The 19155-nt window shown below is 38.8% G+C and overlaps 1 protein-coding gene across 21 annotated transcripts in view; it reads left to right on the forward strand.

The window, feature by feature from the left end:
• The window catches only part of adgrf6 (adhesion G protein-coupled receptor F6), a 43287-nt gene that overhangs the window by 13575 nt on the left and 10557 nt on the right, over window positions 1-19155 (forward strand). For 8 of the 21 annotated variants that reach the window (XM_028397630.1, XM_028397613.1, XM_028397612.1 and 5 more), the window contains 78 exons: window positions 68-109; window positions 215-244; window positions 381-530; window positions 643-813; window positions 932-958; window positions 1050-1202; window positions 1343-1513; window positions 2010-2036; window positions 2128-2280; window positions 2393-2563; window positions 2682-2708; window positions 2799-2951; window positions 3092-3262; window positions 3397-3435; window positions 3522-3674; window positions 3815-3985; window positions 4111-4137; window positions 4221-4373; window positions 4516-4686; window positions 4834-4875; window positions 4981-5010; window positions 5147-5296; window positions 5409-5579; window positions 5698-5724; window positions 5815-5967; window positions 6108-6278; window positions 6411-6452; window positions 6533-6685; window positions 6872-7042; window positions 7175-7216; window positions 7301-7453; window positions 7594-7764; window positions 7895-7936; window positions 8022-8174; window positions 8315-8485; window positions 8633-8674; window positions 8780-8809; window positions 8946-9095; window positions 9188-9358; window positions 9490-9531; window positions 9616-9768; window positions 9909-10079; window positions 10211-10258; window positions 10340-10492; window positions 10633-10803; window positions 10904-10945; window positions 11054-11101; window positions 11194-11346; window positions 11442-11612; window positions 11760-11801; window positions 11907-11936; window positions 12073-12222; window positions 12315-12485; window positions 12617-12664; window positions 12746-12898; window positions 13039-13209; window positions 13341-13388; window positions 13470-13622; window positions 13763-13933; window positions 14034-14075; window positions 14184-14231; window positions 14324-14476; window positions 14572-14742; window positions 14890-14931; window positions 15037-15066; window positions 15203-15352; window positions 15445-15615; window positions 15747-15794; window positions 15876-16028; window positions 16169-16339; window positions 16471-16518; window positions 16600-16752; window positions 16939-17109; window positions 18082-18123; window positions 18232-18264; window positions 18358-18510; window positions 18698-18868; window positions 19107-19151. In XM_028397630.1, coding sequence (XP_028253431.1) covers window positions 68-109; window positions 215-244; window positions 381-530; window positions 643-813; window positions 932-958; window positions 1050-1202; window positions 1343-1513; window positions 2010-2036; window positions 2128-2280; window positions 2393-2563; window positions 2682-2708; window positions 2799-2951; window positions 3092-3262; window positions 3397-3435; window positions 3522-3674; window positions 3815-3985; window positions 4111-4137; window positions 4221-4373; window positions 4516-4686; window positions 4834-4875; window positions 4981-5010; window positions 5147-5296; window positions 5409-5579; window positions 5698-5724; window positions 5815-5967; window positions 6108-6278; window positions 6411-6452; window positions 6533-6685; window positions 6872-7042; window positions 7175-7216; window positions 7301-7453; window positions 7594-7764; window positions 7895-7936; window positions 8022-8174; window positions 8315-8485; window positions 8633-8674; window positions 8780-8809; window positions 8946-9095; window positions 9188-9358; window positions 9490-9531; window positions 9616-9768; window positions 9909-10079; window positions 10211-10258; window positions 10340-10492; window positions 10633-10803; window positions 10904-10945; window positions 11054-11101; window positions 11194-11346; window positions 11442-11612; window positions 11760-11801; window positions 11907-11936; window positions 12073-12222; window positions 12315-12485; window positions 12617-12664; window positions 12746-12898; window positions 13039-13209; window positions 13341-13388; window positions 13470-13622; window positions 13763-13933; window positions 14034-14075; window positions 14184-14231; window positions 14324-14476; window positions 14572-14742; window positions 14890-14931; window positions 15037-15066; window positions 15203-15352; window positions 15445-15615; window positions 15747-15794; window positions 15876-16028; window positions 16169-16339; window positions 16471-16518; window positions 16600-16752; window positions 16939-17109; window positions 18082-18123; window positions 18232-18264; window positions 18358-18510; window positions 18698-18868; window positions 19107-19151 — 8679 coding nt within the window. Of the gene's footprint in view, window positions 1-67; window positions 110-214; window positions 245-380; window positions 531-642; window positions 814-931; window positions 959-1049; window positions 1203-1342; window positions 1514-2009; window positions 2037-2127; window positions 2281-2392; window positions 2564-2681; window positions 2709-2798; window positions 2952-3091; window positions 3263-3396; window positions 3436-3521; window positions 3675-3814; window positions 3986-4110; window positions 4138-4220; window positions 4374-4515; window positions 4687-4833; window positions 4876-4980; window positions 5011-5146; window positions 5297-5408; window positions 5580-5697; window positions 5725-5814; window positions 5968-6107; window positions 6279-6410; window positions 6453-6532; window positions 6686-6871; window positions 7043-7174; window positions 7217-7300; window positions 7454-7593; window positions 7765-7894; window positions 7937-8021; window positions 8175-8314; window positions 8486-8632; window positions 8675-8779; window positions 8810-8945; window positions 9096-9187; window positions 9359-9489; window positions 9532-9615; window positions 9769-9908; window positions 10080-10210; window positions 10259-10339; window positions 10493-10632; window positions 10804-10903; window positions 10946-11053; window positions 11102-11193; window positions 11347-11441; window positions 11613-11759; window positions 11802-11906; window positions 11937-12072; window positions 12223-12314; window positions 12486-12616; window positions 12665-12745; window positions 12899-13038; window positions 13210-13340; window positions 13389-13469; window positions 13623-13762; window positions 13934-14033; window positions 14076-14183; window positions 14232-14323; window positions 14477-14571; window positions 14743-14889; window positions 14932-15036; window positions 15067-15202; window positions 15353-15444; window positions 15616-15746; window positions 15795-15875; window positions 16029-16168; window positions 16340-16470; window positions 16519-16599; window positions 16753-16938; window positions 17110-17256; window positions 17299-17403; window positions 17434-17535; window positions 17689-17783; window positions 17818-18081; window positions 18124-18231; window positions 18265-18357; window positions 18511-18697; window positions 18869-19106; window positions 19152-19155 lie in introns of all 21 variants that reach the window. The other 13 variants (XM_028397614.1, XM_028397616.1, XM_028397622.1 and 10 more) reach the window with 13 other exon arrangements.

Raw genomic sequence — 19155 nt, forward strand, 5'->3', positions numbered from 1 at the left:
AAAGTGACTTCTTTCCAGTTGTTTTTGTCCTCTTGTTCCCAGCTAATCTGTCTCTTCATCCTTACAGACTTTTCAGCATGTCCACCTACTACAGCTCCTCCAACACCAAGTATGACTGAGAGAGAATCTGTCATTTGTGAAAAACATGTTTTAACCACTGCAGTATTTACTCTGATCAGTTTGCAGTAACATTTACACATTTTTCCCTTCACAGCCCCAACACCTATAACAAATGCAACAACACGTAAGTCTGCTCTAATCAATAACTAGCATGATATATGGGTTTAAAAGCTTATAGCTGTGTGTCTTGCTTTGTTTTCTAATGACTGAAATACATATTATATAACTGAAAATAGCTAATGATTGATTGTTTTCTACAGCTCCAGTTGTTCATGAATACCTGGTTTCTGTGGAGCTGAACACCACAGAAGTCACAGTGATCAATAATCTGAGGACCACTCTGGACAACACCAGCTACCCCATCACCATCAATGACCAAATACAGCTGTCTGACATCAACATCACTACAGGTAAAGTCATTAGAACCAGTCATTTTAGGTTGATGTGTGTAAAATATGAAACGATTGTTGTAGCTATGATGGTCAATGTTGTAAGTCTTATATTTTTCACTACTGTCTCCAGTTTGTTCTCCGAGCTCTGCTGGCTTCCAGTGCAGGTGTGAGGATGAGTATCGCTGGTCATGTGACCAGTGTCTAATGTACAGCTCCTGTGACAACATCACTGATAACACATGTGGATGCATCAATAACATCCCTGCTAATGGACAGTACTGCCAGTCTGTGTACCGAACCAGTAAGTTCATGTTTCAGCAGTTATATTGAATCATATTATTATCAGCAATCATCGTACAAAGTTAGGTTTTTACTTCCTGTATTTTGGCAATAAAAAATATGCTTCTGTCTATTAACAGACTTCACAGCTTGTCCTCCAACAACAGGTATGGTTGAAAAGGTTCAATCAATGAGAAGCATTATAAATAGCTGAGTAAGCTTCTAACTATGTCTTTAACTTACTTTATTTCTTTCCAGCTCCTCCAGTTGTTCATGAATACCTGGTTTCTGTGGAGCTGAACACCACAGAAGTCACAGTGATCAATAATCTGAGGAACACTCTGGACAACACCAGCTATCCCGTCACCATCAATAACCAAATACAGCTGTCTGACATCAACATCACTACAGGTAAGACTGCTGACTGCAGTGTAGTATTAGTGAATAAACAGAAAATAGGCTCATTTTTTACATTAGCTCCTGTTAATAGAGTGGAAAACTCAAAAGATGTCCTTGTAGATGTTCCTGATGTTTTCTATGTGTGTCTCCAGTTTGTTCTCCGAGCTCTGCTGGCTTCCAGTGCAGGTGTGAGGATGAGTATCGCTGGTCATGTGACCAGTGTCTCATGTACAGCTCCTGTGATAACATCACTGATAACACATGTGGATGCATCAATAACATTCCTGCTAATGGACAGTACTGCCAGTCTGTGTACCGAACCAGTAAGTTCATGTTTCAGCAGTTATATTGTAACATGTTATTATCAGCAATCATTGTACAAAGTTAGGATTTTACTTTCTGTATTTTGTGAGTAACATTTTTAATGATTTTTAACATGTACGCATACAACAAGAAACCAGTTTACACACATGTACACCTGCATACTTGCATACACATTGTGCACCCACTGACCCTCCCAACCACCCACCCACTCCGGCCATCACACTGACATTGAAAGGAAACTACAATGTGGAGATGCTGTTAGGGCCTGTATTTAAGAATCGGATTATTCTTAAGTCCAGCCCCCTCAGCATGTCCACCATTCATCTTCACATACACTGTACTTAAATGTTACTAATCATCACACTTACATATCCCCACTAAGGGGTCATGTCCACATTCCCCTGCAAATAACACAAGTATTTATTCCATTTCTTTAAATACAAAAAGCACTTCCTGTATTTTGGCAATAAAAAATATGCTTCTGTCTATCAACAGACTTCACAGCTTGTCCTCCAACAACAGGTATGGTTGAAAAGGTTCAATCAATGAGAAGCATTATAAATAGCTGAGTAAGCTACTAACTATGTCTTTAACTTACTTTATTTCTTTCCAGCTCCTCCAGTTGTTCATGAATACCTGGTTTCTGTGGAGCTGAACACCACAGAAGTCACAGTGATCAATAATCTGAGGAACACTCTGGACAACACCAGCTACCCCGTCACCATCAGTAACCAAATACAGCTGTCTGACATCAACATCACTACAGGTAAAGTCATTAGAACCAGTCATTTTAGGCTGATGTGTGTAAAGTATGAGACGTTTGTTGTAGCTACGATGGTCAATGTTGTAAGTCTTATATTTTTCACTACTGTCTCCAGTTTGTTCTCCGAGCTCTGCTGGCTTCCAGTGCAGGTGTGAGGATGAGTATCGTTGGTCATGTGACCAGTGTGTAATGTACAGCTCCTGTGACAACATCACTGATAACACATGTGGATGCATCAATAACATCCCTGCTAATGGACAGTACTGCCAGTCTGTGTACCGAACCAGTAAGTTCAGGTTTCAGCAGTTATATTGTATCATATTATTATCAGCAATCATCGTACAAAGTTAGGTTTTTACTTCCTGTATTTTGGCAATAAAAAATATGCTTCTGTCTATTAACAGACTTCACAGCTTGTCCTCCAACAACAGGTATGGTTGAAAAGGTTCAATCAATGAGAAGTATTATAAATAGCTGAGTAAGCTACTAACTATGTCTTAACTTACTTTATTTCTTTCCAGCTCCTCCAGTTGTTCATGAATACCTGGTTTCTGTGGAGCTGAACACCACAGAAGTCACAGTGATCAATAACCTGAGGACCACTCTGGACAACACCAGCTACCCCATCACCATCAGTAACCAAATACAGCTGTCTGACATCAACATCACTACAGGTAAGACTGCTGACTGCAGTGTAGTATTAGTGAATGAGCAGAAAATAGGCTCATTTTTTACGTTAGCTCCTGTTAATAGAGTGGAAAACTCAAAAGATGACCTTGTAGATATTCCTGATGTTTTCTATGTGTGTCTCCAGTTTGTTCTCCGAGCTCTGCTGGCTTCCAGTGCAGGTGTGAGGATGAGTATCGTTGGTCATGTGACCAGTGTCTCATGTACAGCTCCTGTGACAACATCACTGATAACACATGTGGATGCATCAATAACATCCCTGCTAATGGACAGTACTGCCAGTCTGTGTACCGAACCAGTAAGTTCATGTTTCAGCAGTTATATTGTAACATGTTATTTTCAGCAATCACAATATGATTATAAAGTTGTGCTTGTACTTCCTGTTTTATGCAAAATAAAACTCTACTTTTGTTTGTTTCTGTTCATTCACAGACTTCACTGCTTGTCCTACAACACCTGCTCCAACAACAAGTGAGTCTAAGAACATTTACTCAATGAAATGCTGAGTTTTATGATTTTATTTTTAGAAAAAAATAACGATTTTTTTTCCTACACAGTTCCTCCACTTGTTCATGACTACCTGGTTTCCGTTGAGCTGAACACCACAAATATGACAGTGATAAATAACCTCAGGACCACTCTGGACAACACCAGCTACCCCGTCACCATCAATAACCAAATACAGCTGTCTGACATCAACATCACTACAGGTAAGACTGCTGACTGCAGTGTAGTATTAGTGAATGAGCAGAAAATAGGCTCATTATTTACATTAGCTCCTGTTAATAGAGTGGAAAACTCAAAAGATGTCCTTGTAGAGGGTCCTGATGTTTTCTTTGTGTGTCTCCAGTTTGTTCTCCGAGCTCTGCTGGCTTCCAGTGCAGGTGTGAGGATGAGTATCGTTGGTCATGTGACCAGTGTCTAATGTACAGCTCCTGTGACAACATCACTGATAACACATGTGGATGCATCAATAACATCCCTGCTAATGGACAGTACTGCCAGTCTGTGTACCGAACCAGTAAGTTCATGTTTCAGCAGATATATATTCTATTATATTACCCAAAGCAATCATGAGATGAATATATATGTAAGTATTTATTCTTCCCATGTCTTCGCACAATAACCATTTGTTTGTATCAACAGACTTCACAGCGTGTCCTCCACCAACAAGTAGGTTAAACAAGATTTACTAAAACATTCTTGAATATATAGCTGAAAATGCTAATATGTAATTTTCATTTCTTTCTATCCAGCTCCTGCAGTTCTTCAAAACTACAGAATTGTTGTTCAGCTGAACACCACAAATATCACACAGATAGATCATCTGAGGATCACTTTGAGAAACTCCAGCTACCCCATCCCCATCACCAGCCGAACCCAACTGTCTGACATCAACATAACTACAGGTAAAGTAACGCACTGCAGTTTGTGGGTGTAGTAAAGGACATTTAGTGTTAGTGCTTTGTTTCTTGATATAATGCATCACTGTATAGTTTTTACTATAACTGTAAATATGGTACGTCTTATATTTCTCTCTGCTGTCTCCAGTTTGTTCTCCGAGCTCTGCTGGCTTCCAGTGCAGATGTGAGGATGAGTATCGTTGGTCATGTGACCAGTGTCGAACACATGGATCCTGTGACAGCATCACTAACAACACATGTGGATGCATCAATAGCTTCCCTGCTAATGGACAGTACTGCCAGTCTGTGTACCAAACCAGTAAGTTCATTTGTAGAATTATCACATTCACACTGGTATTAGTTGTGTTACTGTAAAACCTTTGTATGAACACTTTTCTCAAAGTGACTTCTTTCCAGTTGTTTTTGTCCTCTTGTTCCCAGCTAATCTGTCTCTTCATCCTTACAGACTTTTCAGCATGTCCACCTACTACAGCTCCTCCAACACCAAGTATGACTGAGAGAGAATCTGTCATTTGTGAAAAACATGTTTTAACCACTGCAGTATTTACTCTGATCAGTTTGCAGTAACATTTACACATTTTTCCCTTCACAGCCACAACACCTATAACAAATGCAACAACACGTAAGTCTGCTTTAATCAATAACTAGCATGATATATGGGTTTAAAAGCTTATAGCTATGTGTCTTGCTTTGTTTTCTAATGACTGAAATACATATTATATAACTGAAAATAGCTAATGATTGATTGTTTTCTACAGCTCCAGTTGTTCATGAATACCTGGTTTCTGTGGAGCTGAACACCACAGAAGTCACAGTGATCAATAATCTGAGGACCACTCTGGACAACACCAGCTACCCCATCACCATCAATGACCAAATACAGCTGTCTGACATCAACATCACTACAGGTAAAGTCATTAGAACCAGTCATTTTAGGTTGATGTGTGTAAAATATGAAACGATTGTTGTAGCTATGATGGTCAATGTTGTAAGTCTTATATTTTTCACTACTGTCTCCAGTTTGTTCTCCGAGCTCTGCTGGCTTCCAGTGCAGGTGTGAGGATGAGTATCGCTGGTCATGTGACCAGTGTCTAATGTACAGCTCCTGTGACAACATCACTGATAACACATGTGGATGCATCAATAACATCCCTGCTAATGGACAGTACTGCCAGTCTGTGTACCGAACCAGTAAGTTCATGTTTCAGCAGTTATATTGTATCATATTATTATCAGCAATCATCGTACAAAGTTAGGTTTTTACTTCCTGTATTTTGGCAATAAAAAATATGCTTCTGTCTATCAACAGACTTCACAGCTTGTCCTCCAACAACAGGTATGGTTGAAAAGGTTCAATCAATGAGAAGCATTATAAATAGCTGAGTAAGCTACTAACTATGTCTTAACTTACTTTATTTCTTTCCAGCTCCTCCAGTTGTTCATGAATACCTGGTTTCTGTGGAGCTGAACACCACAGAAGTCACAGTGATCAATAATCTGAGGAACACTCTGGACAACACCAGCTATCCCGTCATCATCAATGACCAAATACAGCTGTCTGACATCAACATCACTACAGGTAAGACTGCTGACTGCAGTGTAGTATTAGTGAATGAGCAGAAAATAGGCTCATTTTTTACATTAGCTCCTGTTAATAGAGTGGAAAACTCAAAAGATGTCCTTGTAGATGTTCCTGATGTTTTCTATGTGTGTCTCCAGTTTGTTCTCCGAGCTCTGCTGGCTTCCAGTGTAGATGTGAGGATGAGTATCGTTGGTCATGTGACCAGTGTCTCATGTACAGCTCCTGTGACAACATCACTAATAACACATGTGGATGCATCAATAACATCCCTGCTAATGGACAGTACTGCCAGTCTGTGTACCAAGCCAGTAAGTTCATGTTTCAGCAGTTATATTGTATCATATTATTTTCAGCAATCACAATATGATTATAAAGTGGTGCTTGTACTTCCTGTTTGATGCAAAAAAACTCTAGTTTTGTTTTTTTCTGTTCATTCACAGACTTCACTGTTTGTCCTACAACACCTGCTCCAACAACAACAGGTTAGTCTAAGAACATTTACTCAATGAAATGCTGAGTTTTATTATTTTATTTAAAAAAAATACATTTTTTTCCTACACAGTTCCTCCACTTGTTCATGACTACCTGGTTTCTGTTGAGCTGAACACCACAAATATGACAGTGATAAATAACCTGAGGGTCATTCTGAATAACCTCAGTTACCCCATCACTGTTAATAACCAAATACAGCTGTCTGACATCAACATCACTACAGGTAAGACTGCTGACTGTAGTGTACTATTCTATATTGCCTTCAATAATACAGTAACAATGAATGTACTGCGTCCACTGAATGAACAGAAAATAGCTTTGTTTTTAGACGTTAGCTCCTGTTAATCGAGTGGAAAACTCAACAGATGTCCTTGTAGATGTTCCTGATGTTTTCTATGTGTGTCTCCAGTTTGTTCGCCGAGCTCTGCTGGCTTCCAGTGCAGGTGTGAGGATGAGTATCGCTGGTCATGTGACCAGTGTCTAATGTACAGCTCCTGTGATTACATCACTGATAACACATGTGGATGCATCAATAACATCCCTGCTAATGGACAGTACTGCCAGTCTGTGTACCAAGCCAGTAAGTTCATGTTTCAGCAGTTATATTGAATCATATTATTTTCAGCAATCACAATATGATTATAAAGTGGTGCTTGTACTTCCTGTTTTATGCAAAAAAACTCTAGTTTTGTTTTTTTCTGTTCATTCACAGACTTCACTGTTTGTCCTACAACACCTGCTCCAACAACAACAGGTTAGTCTAAGAACATTTACTCAAAGAAATGCTGAGTTTTATTATTTTATTTAAAAAAAAAAATACATTTTTTTTTCTACACAGTTCCTCCACTTGTTCATGACTACCTGGTTTCTGTTGAGCTGAACACCACAAATATGACAGTGATAAATAACCTGAGGGTCATTCTGAATAACCTCAGTTACCCCATCACTGTTAATAACCAAATACAGCTGTCTGACATCAACATTACTACAGGTAAGACTGCTGACTGCAGTGTAGTATTAGTGAATGAGCAGAAAATAGGCTCAATTTTTACATTAGCTCCTGTTAATAGAGTGGAAAACTCAAAAGATGTCCTTGTAGATGGTCCTGATGTTTTCTTTGTGTGTCTGCAGTTTGTTCTCCGAGCTCTGCTGGCTTCCAGTGTAGATGTGAGGATGAGTATCGTTGGTCATGTGACCAGTGTCTAACGTATGAGTCCTGTGACAGCATCACTAATAACACGTGTGGATGCATCAATAGCTTCCCTGCTAATGGACAGTACTGCCAGTCTGTGTACCAAACCAGTAAGTTCATGTTTCAGCAGTTATATTGAATCATATTATTTTCAGCAATCACAATATGATTATAAAGTGGTGCTTGTACTTCCTGTTTTATGCAAAAAACTCTACTTTTTTTGTTTCTGTTTATTAACAGACTTCACTGCTTGTCCTACAACACCTGCTCCAACAACAACAAGTGAGTCTAAGAACATTTACTCAAAGAAATGCTGAGTTTTATTATTTTATTTTTAGAAAAAATAACGATTTTCTTTCCTACACAGTTCCTCCACTTGTTCATGACTACCTGGTTTCTGTTGAGCTGAACACCACAAATATGATAGTGATAAATAACCTGAGGGTCATTCTGAATAACCTCAGTTACCCCATCACTGTTAATAACCAAATACAGCTGTTTGACATCAACATCACTACAGGTAAGACTGCTGACTGCAGTGTAGTATTAGTGAATGAGCAGAAAATAGGCTCAATTTTTACATTAGCTCCTGTTAATAGAGTGGAAAACTCAAAAGATGTCCTTGTAGATGGTCCTGATGTTTTCTTTGTGTGTCTCCAGTTTGTTCTCCGAGCTCTGCTGGCTTCCAGTGTAGATGTGAGGATGAGTATCGTTGGTCATGTGACCAGTGTCTGACATATGAGTCCTGTGACAGCATCACTAATAACACATGTGGATGCATCAATAGCTTCCCTGCTAATGGACAGTACTGCCAGTCTGTGTACCAAACCAGTAAGTTCATTTGTAGAATTATCACATTCACACTGGTATTAGTTGTGTTACTGTAAAACCTTTGTATCAACACTTTTCTCAAAGTGACTTCTTTCCAGTTGTTTTTGTCCTCTTGTTCCCAGCTAATCTGTCTCTTCATCCTTACAGACTTTTCAGCATGTCCACCTACTACAGCTCCTCCAACACCAAGTATGACTGAGAGAGAATCTGTCATTTGTGAAAAACATATTTTAACCACTGCAGTATTTACTCTGATCAGTTTGCAGTAACATTTACACATTTTTCCCTTCACAGCCCCAACACCTATAACAAATGCAACAACACGTAAGTCTGCTTTAATCAATAACTAGCATGATATATGGGTTTAAAAGCTTATAGCTGTGTGTCTTGCTTTGTTTTCTAATGACTGAAATACATATTATATAACTGAAAATAGCTAATGATTGATTGTTTTCTACAGCTCCAGTTGTTCATGAATACCTGGTTTCTGTGGAGCTGAACACCACAGAAGTCACAGTGATCAATAATCTGAGGACCACTCTGGACAACACCAGCTACCCCATCACCATCAATGACCAAATACAGCTGTCTGACATCAACATCACTACAGGTAAAGTCATTGGAGGCAGTCAGAGAAATGAGTGTAATTGGTGTAATGCAGTGCTCACCATGAAGGCCAACATATTCTTCTACTGTCTCCAGTTTGTTCTCCGAGCTCTGCTGGCTTCCAGTGCAGGTGTGAGGATGAGTATCGTTGGTCATGTGACCAGTGTCTAATGTACAGCTCCTGTGACAACATCACTGATAACACATGTGGATGCATCAATAACATCCCTGCTAATGGACAGTACTGCCAGTCTGTGTACCGAACCAGTAAGTTCATGTTTCAGCAGTTATATTGAATCATATTATTTTCAGCAATCACAATATGATTATAAAGTGGGGCTTGTACTTCCTGTTTTATGCAAAAAAACTTTACTTTTTTTGTTTCTGTTTATTAACAGACTTCACTGCTTGTCCTACAACAACTGCTCCAACAACAACAGGTTAGTCTAAGAACATTTAAGCAATGAAATGCTGAGTTTTATTATTTTATTTTAGAAAAAAAATACATTTTTTTTCCTACACAGTTCCTCCACTTGTTCATGACTACCTGGTTTCTGTTGAGCTGAACACCACAAATATGACAGTGATAAATAACCTGAGGGTCATTCTGAATAACCTCAGTTACCCCATCACTGTTAATAACCAAATACAGCTGTCTGACATCAACATTACTACAGGTAAGACTGCTGACTGCAGTGTAATATTAGTGAATGAGCAGAAAATAGGCTCATTTTTTACATTAGCTCCTGTTAATAGAGTGGAAAACTCAAAAGATGTCCTTGTAGATGGTCCTGATGTTTTCTATGTGTGTCTCCAGTTTGTTCTCCGAGCTCTGCTGGCTTCCAGTGTAGATGTGAGGATGAGTATCGTTGGTCATGTGACCAGTGTCTGACGTATGAGTCCTGTGACAGCATCACTAATAACACATGTGGATGCATCAATAGCTTCCCTGCTAATGGACAGTACTGCCAGTCTGTGTACCAAACCAGTAAGTTGATGCTTTAACTAGTTATATTATATCATAGTATCAGCAATCATAAGATGAAGTTAAAGTTGTGCTTGTACTTCCTGTTTCATGCAAAATAAAACTCTACTTTTTTTGTTTCTGTTCATTCACAGACTTCACTGCTTGTCCTACAACAACTGCTCCAACAACAACAACAACAGGTTAGTCTAAGAACATTTAAGCAATGAAATGCTGAGTTTTATTATTTTATTTAAAAAAAAAACATTTTTTTTTCTACACAGTTCCTCCACTTGTTCATGACTACCTGGTTTCTGTTGAGCTGAACACCACAAATATGACAGTGATAAATAACCTGAGGGTCATTCTGAATAACCTCAGTTACCCCATCACTGTTAATAACCAAATACAGCTGTCTGACATCAACATCACTACAGGTAAGACTGCTGACTGCAGTGTAGTATTAGTGAATGAGCAGAAAATAGGCTCATTTTTTACATTAGCTCCTGTTAATAGAGTGGAAAACTCAAAAGATGTCCTTGTAGATGGTCCTGATGTTTTCTTTGTGTGTCTCCAGTTTGTTCTCCGAGTTCTGCTGGCTTCCAGTGTAGATGTGAGAATGAGTATCGTTGGTCATGTGACCAGTGTCTAATGTACAGCTCCTGTGACAACATCACTGATAACACATGTGGATGCATCAATAGCTTCCCTGCTAATGGACAGTACTGCCAGTCTGTGTACCAAACCAGTAAGTTCATTTGTAGAATTATCACATTCACACTGGTATTAGTTGTGTAACTGTAACACTTTTTTAGAAACCACAGTGATTTCTGTCTCTTTTTTTACAGACTTCTCAGCATGTCCTTCTACTCCAGCTCCACCAACACCAAGTAAGACTGAGAGAGAATCTTTGATTTGTTCAAACAGGATATTTAAACACTTCTCTGAATAATCTGTTTGCTTTTGCATTAACGTATGTACACAATATTTCCTTGTAGGCACAACACCTATACTTACAACAAATGCAAGCACACCTGCAAAAACACGTAAGTCTCAGAAGATTTTACTTAATTTTTAGCATAATATACTGAAAACAGATAAAATCTATTTCTTATATTGTTTTGTTGTTTCTATCCAGTTCCTCCACTGGTTCATCAATACCTGCTTTCTGTTGAGCTGAGGGCCAGAAATATAACAGTAATGAACAGAGTGACAGAACTTCTGAGAAGCATCAGCTACCCCTTCACCATCAGTGACCAAATACAGGTGTCTGACGTCAACATTACTACAGGTAAAGTCATTGGATGCAGTATAAGGAGTTAGCATCGTTGGTGTAATGTAGTGCTCACAATGAGGGCCAACAACATATTCTTCTACTGTCTCCAGTTTGTTCTCCGAGCTCTGCTGGCTTCCAGTGTAGATGTGAGGATGAGTATCGTTGGTCATGTGACCAGTGTCAAACATATGGATCCTGTGACAGCATCACTAATAACACATGTGGATGCATCAATAGCTTCCCTGCTAATGGACAGTACTGCCAGTCTGTGTACCAAACCAGTAAGTTCATTTGTAGAATTATCACATTCACACTGGTATTAGTTGTGTTACTGTAAAACCTTTGTATGAACACTTTTCTCAAAGTGACTTCTTTCCAGTTGTTTTTGTCCTCTTGTTCCCAGCTAATCTGTCTCTTCATCCTTACAGACTTTTCAGCATGTCCACCTACTACAGCTCCTCCAACACCAAGTATGACTGAGAGAGAATCTGCCATTTGTGAAAAACATATTTTAACCACTGCAGTATTTACTCTGATCAGTTTGCAGTAACATTTACACATTTTTCCCTTCACAGCCCCAACACCTATGACAAATGCAACAACACGTAAGTCTGCTTTAATCAATAACTAGCATAATATATGGGTTTAAAAGCTTATAGCTGTGTGTCTTGCTTTGTTTTCTAATCACTGAAATACATATTATATAACTGAAAATAGCTAATGATTGATTGTTTTCTACAGCTCCAGTTGTTCATGAATACCTGGTTTCTGTGGAGCTGAACACCACAGAAGTCACAGTGATCAATAATCTGAGGACCACTCTGGACAACACCAGCTACCCCGTCACCATCAATGACCAAATACAGCTGTCTGACATCAACATCACTACAGGTAAAGTCATTGGAGGCAGTCAGAGAAATGAGTGTAATTGGTGTAATGCAGTGCTCACCATGAAGGCCAACATATTCTTCTACTGTCTCCAGTTTGTTCTCCGAGCTCTGCTGGCTTCCAGTGCAGGTGTGAGGATGAGTATCGCTGGTCATGTGACCAGTGTCTAATGTACAGCTCCTGTGACAACATCACTGATAACACATGTGGATGCATCAATAACATCCCTGCTAATGGACAGTACTGCCAGTCTGTGTACCAAACCAGTAAGTTCATGTTTCAGCAGTTATATTGAATCATATTATTTTCAGCAATCACAATATGATTATAAAGTGGGGCTTGTACTTCCTGTTTTATGCAAAAAAACTTTACTTTTTTTGTTTCTGTTTATTAACAGACTTCACTGCTTGTCCTACAACAACTGCTCCAACAACAACAACAACAGGTTAGTCTAAGAACATTTAAGCAATGAAATGCTGAGTTTTATTATTTTATTTAAAAAAAAAACATTTTTTTTTCTACACAGTTCCTCCACTTGTTCATGACTACCTGGTTTCTGTTGAGCTGAACACCACAAATATGACAGTGATAAATAACCTGAGGGTCATTCTGAATAACCTCAGTTACCCCATCACTGTTAATAACCAAATACAGCTGTCTGACATCAACATCACTACAGGTAAGACTGCTGACTGCAGTGTACTATTAGTGAATGAGCAGAAAATAGGCTCATTTTTTACATTAGCTCCTGTTAATAGAGTGGAAAACTCAAAAGATGTCCTTGTAGATGGTCCTGATGTTTTCTTTGTGTGTCTCCAGTTTGTTCTCCGAGCTCTGCTGGCTTCCAGTGTAGATGTGAGGATGAGTATCGTTGGTCATGTGACCAGTGTCGAACACATGGATCCTGTGACAGCATCACTAATAACACATGTGGATGCATCAATAGCTTCCCTGCTAATGGACAGTACTGCCAGTCTGTGTACCAAACCAGTAAGTTGATGCTTTAACTAGTTATATTATATCATAGTATCAGCAATCATAAGATGAAGTTAAAGTTGTGCTTGTACTTCCTGTTTCATGCAAAATAAAACTCTACTTTTTTTGTTTCTGTTCATTCACAGACTTCACTGCTTGTCCTACAACAACTGCTCCAACAACAACAACAACAGGTTAGTCTAAGAACATTTAAGCAATGAAATGCTGAGTTTTATTATTTTATTTAAAAAAAAAACATTTTTTTTTCTACACAGTTCCTCCACTTGTTCATGACTACCTGGTTTCTGTTGAGCTGAACACCACAAATATGACAGTGATAAATAACCTGAGGGTCATTCTGAATAACCTCAGTTACCCCATCACTGTTAATAACCAAATACAGCTGTCTGACATCAACATCACTACAGGTAAGACTGCTGACTGCAGTGTAGTATTAGTGAATGAGCAGAAAATAGGCTCATTTTTTACATTAGCTCCTGTTAATAGAGTGGAAAACTCAAAAGATGTCCTTGTAGAGGGTCCTGATGTTTTCTATGTGTGTCTCCAGTTTGTTCTCCGAGCTCTGCTGGCTTCCAGTGCAGATGTGAGGATGAGTATCGTTGGTCATGTGACCAGTGTCTAATGTACAGCTCCTGTGACAACATCACTGATAACACATGTGGATGCATCAATAGCTTCCCTGCTAATGGACAGTACTGCCAGTCTGTGTACCGAACCAGTAAGTTCATTTGTAGAATTATCACATTCACACTGGTATTAGTTGTGTAACTGTAACACTTTTTTAGAAACCACAGTGATTTCTGTCTCTTTTTTTACAGACTTCTCAGCATGTCCTTCTACTCCAGCTCCACCAACACCAAGTAAGACTGAGAGAGAATCTTTGATTTGTTCAAACAGGATATTTAAACACTTCTCTGAATAATCTGTTTGCGTTTGCATTAACGTATGTACACAATATTTCCTTGTAGGCACAACACCTATACTTACAACAAATGCAAGCACACCTGCAAAAACACGTAAGTCTCAGAAGATTTTACTTAATTTTTAGCATAATATACTGAAAACAGATAAAATCTATTTCTTATATTGTTTTGTTGTTTCTATCCAGTTCCTCCACTGGTTCATCAATACCTGCTTTCTGTTGAGCTGAGGGCCAGAAATATAACAGTAATGAACAGAGTGACAGAACTTCTGAGAAGCATCAGCTACCCCTTCACCATCAGTGACCAAATACAGGTGTCTGACGTCAACATTACTACAGGTAAAGTCATTGGATGCAGTATAAGGAGTTAGCATCGTTGGTGTAATGTAGTGCTCACAATGAGGGCCAACAACATATTCTTCTACTGTCTCCAGTTTGTTCTCCGAGCTCTGCTGGCTTCCAGTGTAGATGTGAGGATGAGTATCGTTGGTCATGTGACCAGTGTCAAACATATGGATCCTGTGACAGCATCACTAATAACACATGTGGATGCATCAATAGCTTCCCTGCTAATGGACAGTACTGCCAGTCTGTGTACCAAACCAGTAAGTTCATTTGTAGAATTATCACATTCACACTGGTATTAGTTGTGTTACTGTAAAACCTTTGTATGAACACTTTTCTCAAAGTGACTTCTTTCCAGTTGTTTTTGTCCTCTTGTTCCCAGCTAATCTGTCTCTTCATCCTTACAGACTTTTCAGCATGTCCACCTACTACAGCTCCTCCAACACCAAGTATGACTGAGAGAGAATCTGCCATTTGTGAAAAACATATTTTAACCACTGCAGTATTTACTCTGATCAGTTTGCAGTAACATTTACACATTTTTCCCTTCACAGCCCCAACACCTATGACAAATGCAACAACACGTAAGTCTGCTTTAATCAATAACTAGCATAATATATGGGTTTAAAAGCTTATAGCTGTGTGTCTTGCTTTGTTTTCTAATCACTGAAATACATATTATATAACTGAAAATAGCTAATGATTGATTGTTTTCTACAGCTCCAGTTGTTCATGAATACCTGGTTTCTGTGGAGCTGAACACCACAGAAGTCACAGTGATCAATAATCTGAGGACCACTCTGGACAACACCAGCTACCCCGTCACCATCAATGACCAAATACAGCTGTCTGACATCAACATCACTACAGGTAAAGTCATTGGAGGCAGTCAGAGAAATGAGTGTAATTGGTGTAATGCAGTGCTCACCATGAAGGCCAACATATTCTTCTACTGTCTCCAGTTTGTTCTCCGAGCTCTGCTGGCTTCCAGTGCAGGTGTGAGGATGAGTATCGTTGGTCATGTGACCAGTGTCTAATGTACAGCTCCTGTGACAACATCACTAATAACACATGTGGATGCATCAATAACATCCCTGCTAATGGACAGTACTGCCAGTCTGTGTACCAAACCAGTAAGTTCATGTTTCAGCAGTTATATTGAATCATATTATTTTCAGCAATCACAATATGATTATAAAGTGGGGCTTGTACTTCCTGTTTTATGCAAAAAAACTTTACTTTTTTTGTTTCTGTTTATTAACAGACTTCACTGCTTGTCCTACAACAACTGCTCCAACAACAACAACAACAGGTTAGTCTAAGAACATTTAAGCAATGAAATGCTGAGTTTTATTATTTTATTTAAAAAAAAAACATTTTTTTTTCTACACAGTTCCTCCACTTGTTCATGACTACCTGGTTTCTGTTGAGCTGAACACCACAAATATGACAGTGATAAATAACCTGAGGGTCATTCTGAATAACCTCAGTTACCCCATCACTGTTAATAACCAAATACAGCTGTCTGACATCAACATCACTACAGGTAAGACTGCTGACTGCAGTGTAGTATTAGTGAATGAGCAGAAAATAGGCTCATTTTTTACATTAGCTCCTGTTAATAGAGTGGAAAACTCAAAAGATGTCCTTGTAGAGGGTCCTGATGTTTTCTTTGTGTGTCTCCAGTTTGTTCTCCGAGCTCTGCTGGCTTCCAGTGTAGATGTGAGGATGAGTATCGTTGGTCATGTGACCAGTGTCGAACACATGGATCCTGTGACAGCATCACTAATAACACATGTGGATGCATCAATAGCTTCCCTGCTAATGGACAGTACTGCCAGTCTGTGTACCAAACCAGTAAGTTGATGCTTTAACTAGTTATATTATATCATAGTATCAGCAATCATAAGATGAAGTTAAAGTTGTGCTTGTACTTCCTGTTTCATGCAAAATAAAACTCTACTTTTTTTGTTTCTGTTCATTCACAGACTTCACTGCTTGTCCTACAACAACTGCTCCAACAACAACAACAACAGGTTAGTCTAAGAACATTTAAGCAATGAAATGCTGAGTTTTATTATTTTATTTAAAAAAAAAACATTTTTTTTTCTACACAGTTCCTCCACTTGTTCATGACTACCTGGTTTCTGTTGAGCTGAACACCACAAATATGACAGTGATAAATAACCTGAGGGTCATTCTGAATAACCTCAGTTACCCCATCACTGTTAATAACCAAATACAGCTGTCTGACATCAACATCACTACAGGTAAGACTGCTGACTGTAGTGTACTATTCTATATTGCCTTCAATAATACAGTAACAATGAATGTACTGCGTCCACTGAATGAACAGAAAATAGCTTTGTTTTTAGACGTTAGCTCCTGTTAATAGAGATGAAAACTCAAAAGATGTCCTTGTAGATGGTCCTGATGTTTTCTTTGTGTGTCTCCAGTTTGTTCTCCGAGCTCTGCTGGCTTCCAGTGTAGATGTGAGGATGAGTATCGTTGGTCATGTGACCAGTGTCTGACGTATGAGTCCTGTGACAGCATCACTAATAACACGTGTGGATGCATCAATAGCTTCCCTGCTAATGGACAGTACTGCCAGTCTGTGTACCAAACCAGTAAGTTCATTTGTAGAATTATCACATTCACACTGGTATTAGTTGTGTTACTGTAAAACCATTGTATCAACACTTTTCTCAAAGTGACTTCTTTCCAGTTGTTTTTGTCCTCTTGTTCCCAGCTAATCTGTCTCTTCATCCTTACAGACTTCTCAGCATGTCCACCTACTACAGCTCCTCCAACACCAGGTATGACTGAGAGAGAATCTGTCATTTGTGAAAAACATATTTTAACCACTGCAGTATTTACTCTGATCAGTTTGCAGTAACATTTACACATTTTTCCCTTCACAGCCACAACACCTATAACAAATGCAACAACACGTAAGTCTGCTTTAATCAATAACTAGCATAATATATGGGTTTAAAAGTTAATAGATTTGTCTCTAATTTCTTAAAATTTTTGAACATTTTTTTTCTATCCAGTTCCTCCACTGGTTCATCAATACCTGCTTTCTGTTGAGCTGAGGGCCAGAAATATAACAGTAATGAACAGAGTGAGGGAACTTCTGAGAAGCATCAGCTACCCCTTCACCATCAGTGACCAAATACAGGTGTCTGACGTCAACATTACTACAGGTAAAGTCATTGGATGCAGTATAAGGAGTTAGCATCGTTGGTGTAATGTAGTGCTCACAATGAGGGCCAACAACATATTCTTCTACTGTCTCCAGTTTGTTCTCCGAGCTCTGCTGGCTTCCAGTGCAGGTGTGAGGATAAGTATCGTTGGTCATGTGACCAGTGTCAAACATATGGATCCTGTGACAACATTACTGATAACACATGTGGATGCATCAATAACATTCCTGCTAATGGACAGTACTGCCAGTCTGTGTACCGAACCAGTAAGTTTAGTTTTAAAATTGTTACATTCACACTATAGAGCCATTTTCCAAAAGTATTACAAGTGACTTCTTTTGAGAGGTTCTTTGTCCTCTTGTTCCCAGCTAATCTGTCTCTTCATCCTTACAGACTTCTCAGCATGTCCACCTACTACAGCTCCTCCAACACCAAGTATGACTGAAACAGAATGTTTAATTTGTACAAACAAGATTTTTAAGCATTACAGTGAGCAATCTTAATATGTTTTTATTAAAATTTGGACATTATTTTTCTTTACAGGCACAACACCTGAACCTACAACAAATGCAACCAGTAAGTCTGAGAAGATTTAATTAATGAAATCCATACACTGTCACTAAAAAAATGTATAACTTTCTACTTTCATTTTGTATTATTTCTTTCCAGTTCCTCCACTGGTTCATCAATACCTGCTTTCTGTTGAGCTGAGGGCCAGAAATATAACAGTAATAGACAGATTGAGGGAACTTCTGAGAAGCATCAGCTACCCCGTCACCATCAGTGACCAAATACAGGTGTCTGACGTCAACATTACTACAGGTAAAGTCATTAGAACACCGTAAGTTTAGATTGGTGTGTGTAAAAAAGTAAATCATGTGCTATAGTTCACATGCGTGTTCTTTGTCATGTCTTATATTTTCTACTGCTGCTCTATTCTGTGTAATGATCGTATTAACTGCGATGATAGATAATCTATATTTCATACATTTCCCACTGCTGTCTCCAGTTTGTTCTCCGAGCTCTGCTGGCTTCCAGTGCAGGTGTGAGGATGAGTATCGTTGGTCATGTGACCAGTGTGTCATGTACGGATCCTGTGACAACATCACTGATAACACATGTGGATGCATCAATAACATTCCTGCTAATGGACAGTACTGCCAGTCTGTGTACCGATACAGTAAGTATTATTATTATTTAGTATGAACATGTTGCTAATAAAACCTTTGCGAATGACTTTTTGAAATAGTTCCACAGCTAAACCAGTATTTTGTCCTAAGACTGTTTCTCTCTGTGACTCCTGGCCTTCATCTCTGTGATCTTTTCAATCCACAAGCATGTTTTGAAACACTACCACCTGCTGTTGAAAATGTGGAATTACATTTAAATGTCTCCTTCCTCTCTCTTCATCCTTACAGACTTTTCATCATGTCCACCTACAACTCTAGCTCCAACAACACCAGGTAT

Source organism: Parambassis ranga, chromosome 24 (assembly GCF_900634625.1).
Source record: "Parambassis ranga chromosome 24, fParRan2.1, whole genome shotgun sequence".
NCBI classification, from domain to species: Eukaryota; Metazoa; Chordata; class Actinopteri; family Ambassidae; genus Parambassis; species Parambassis ranga.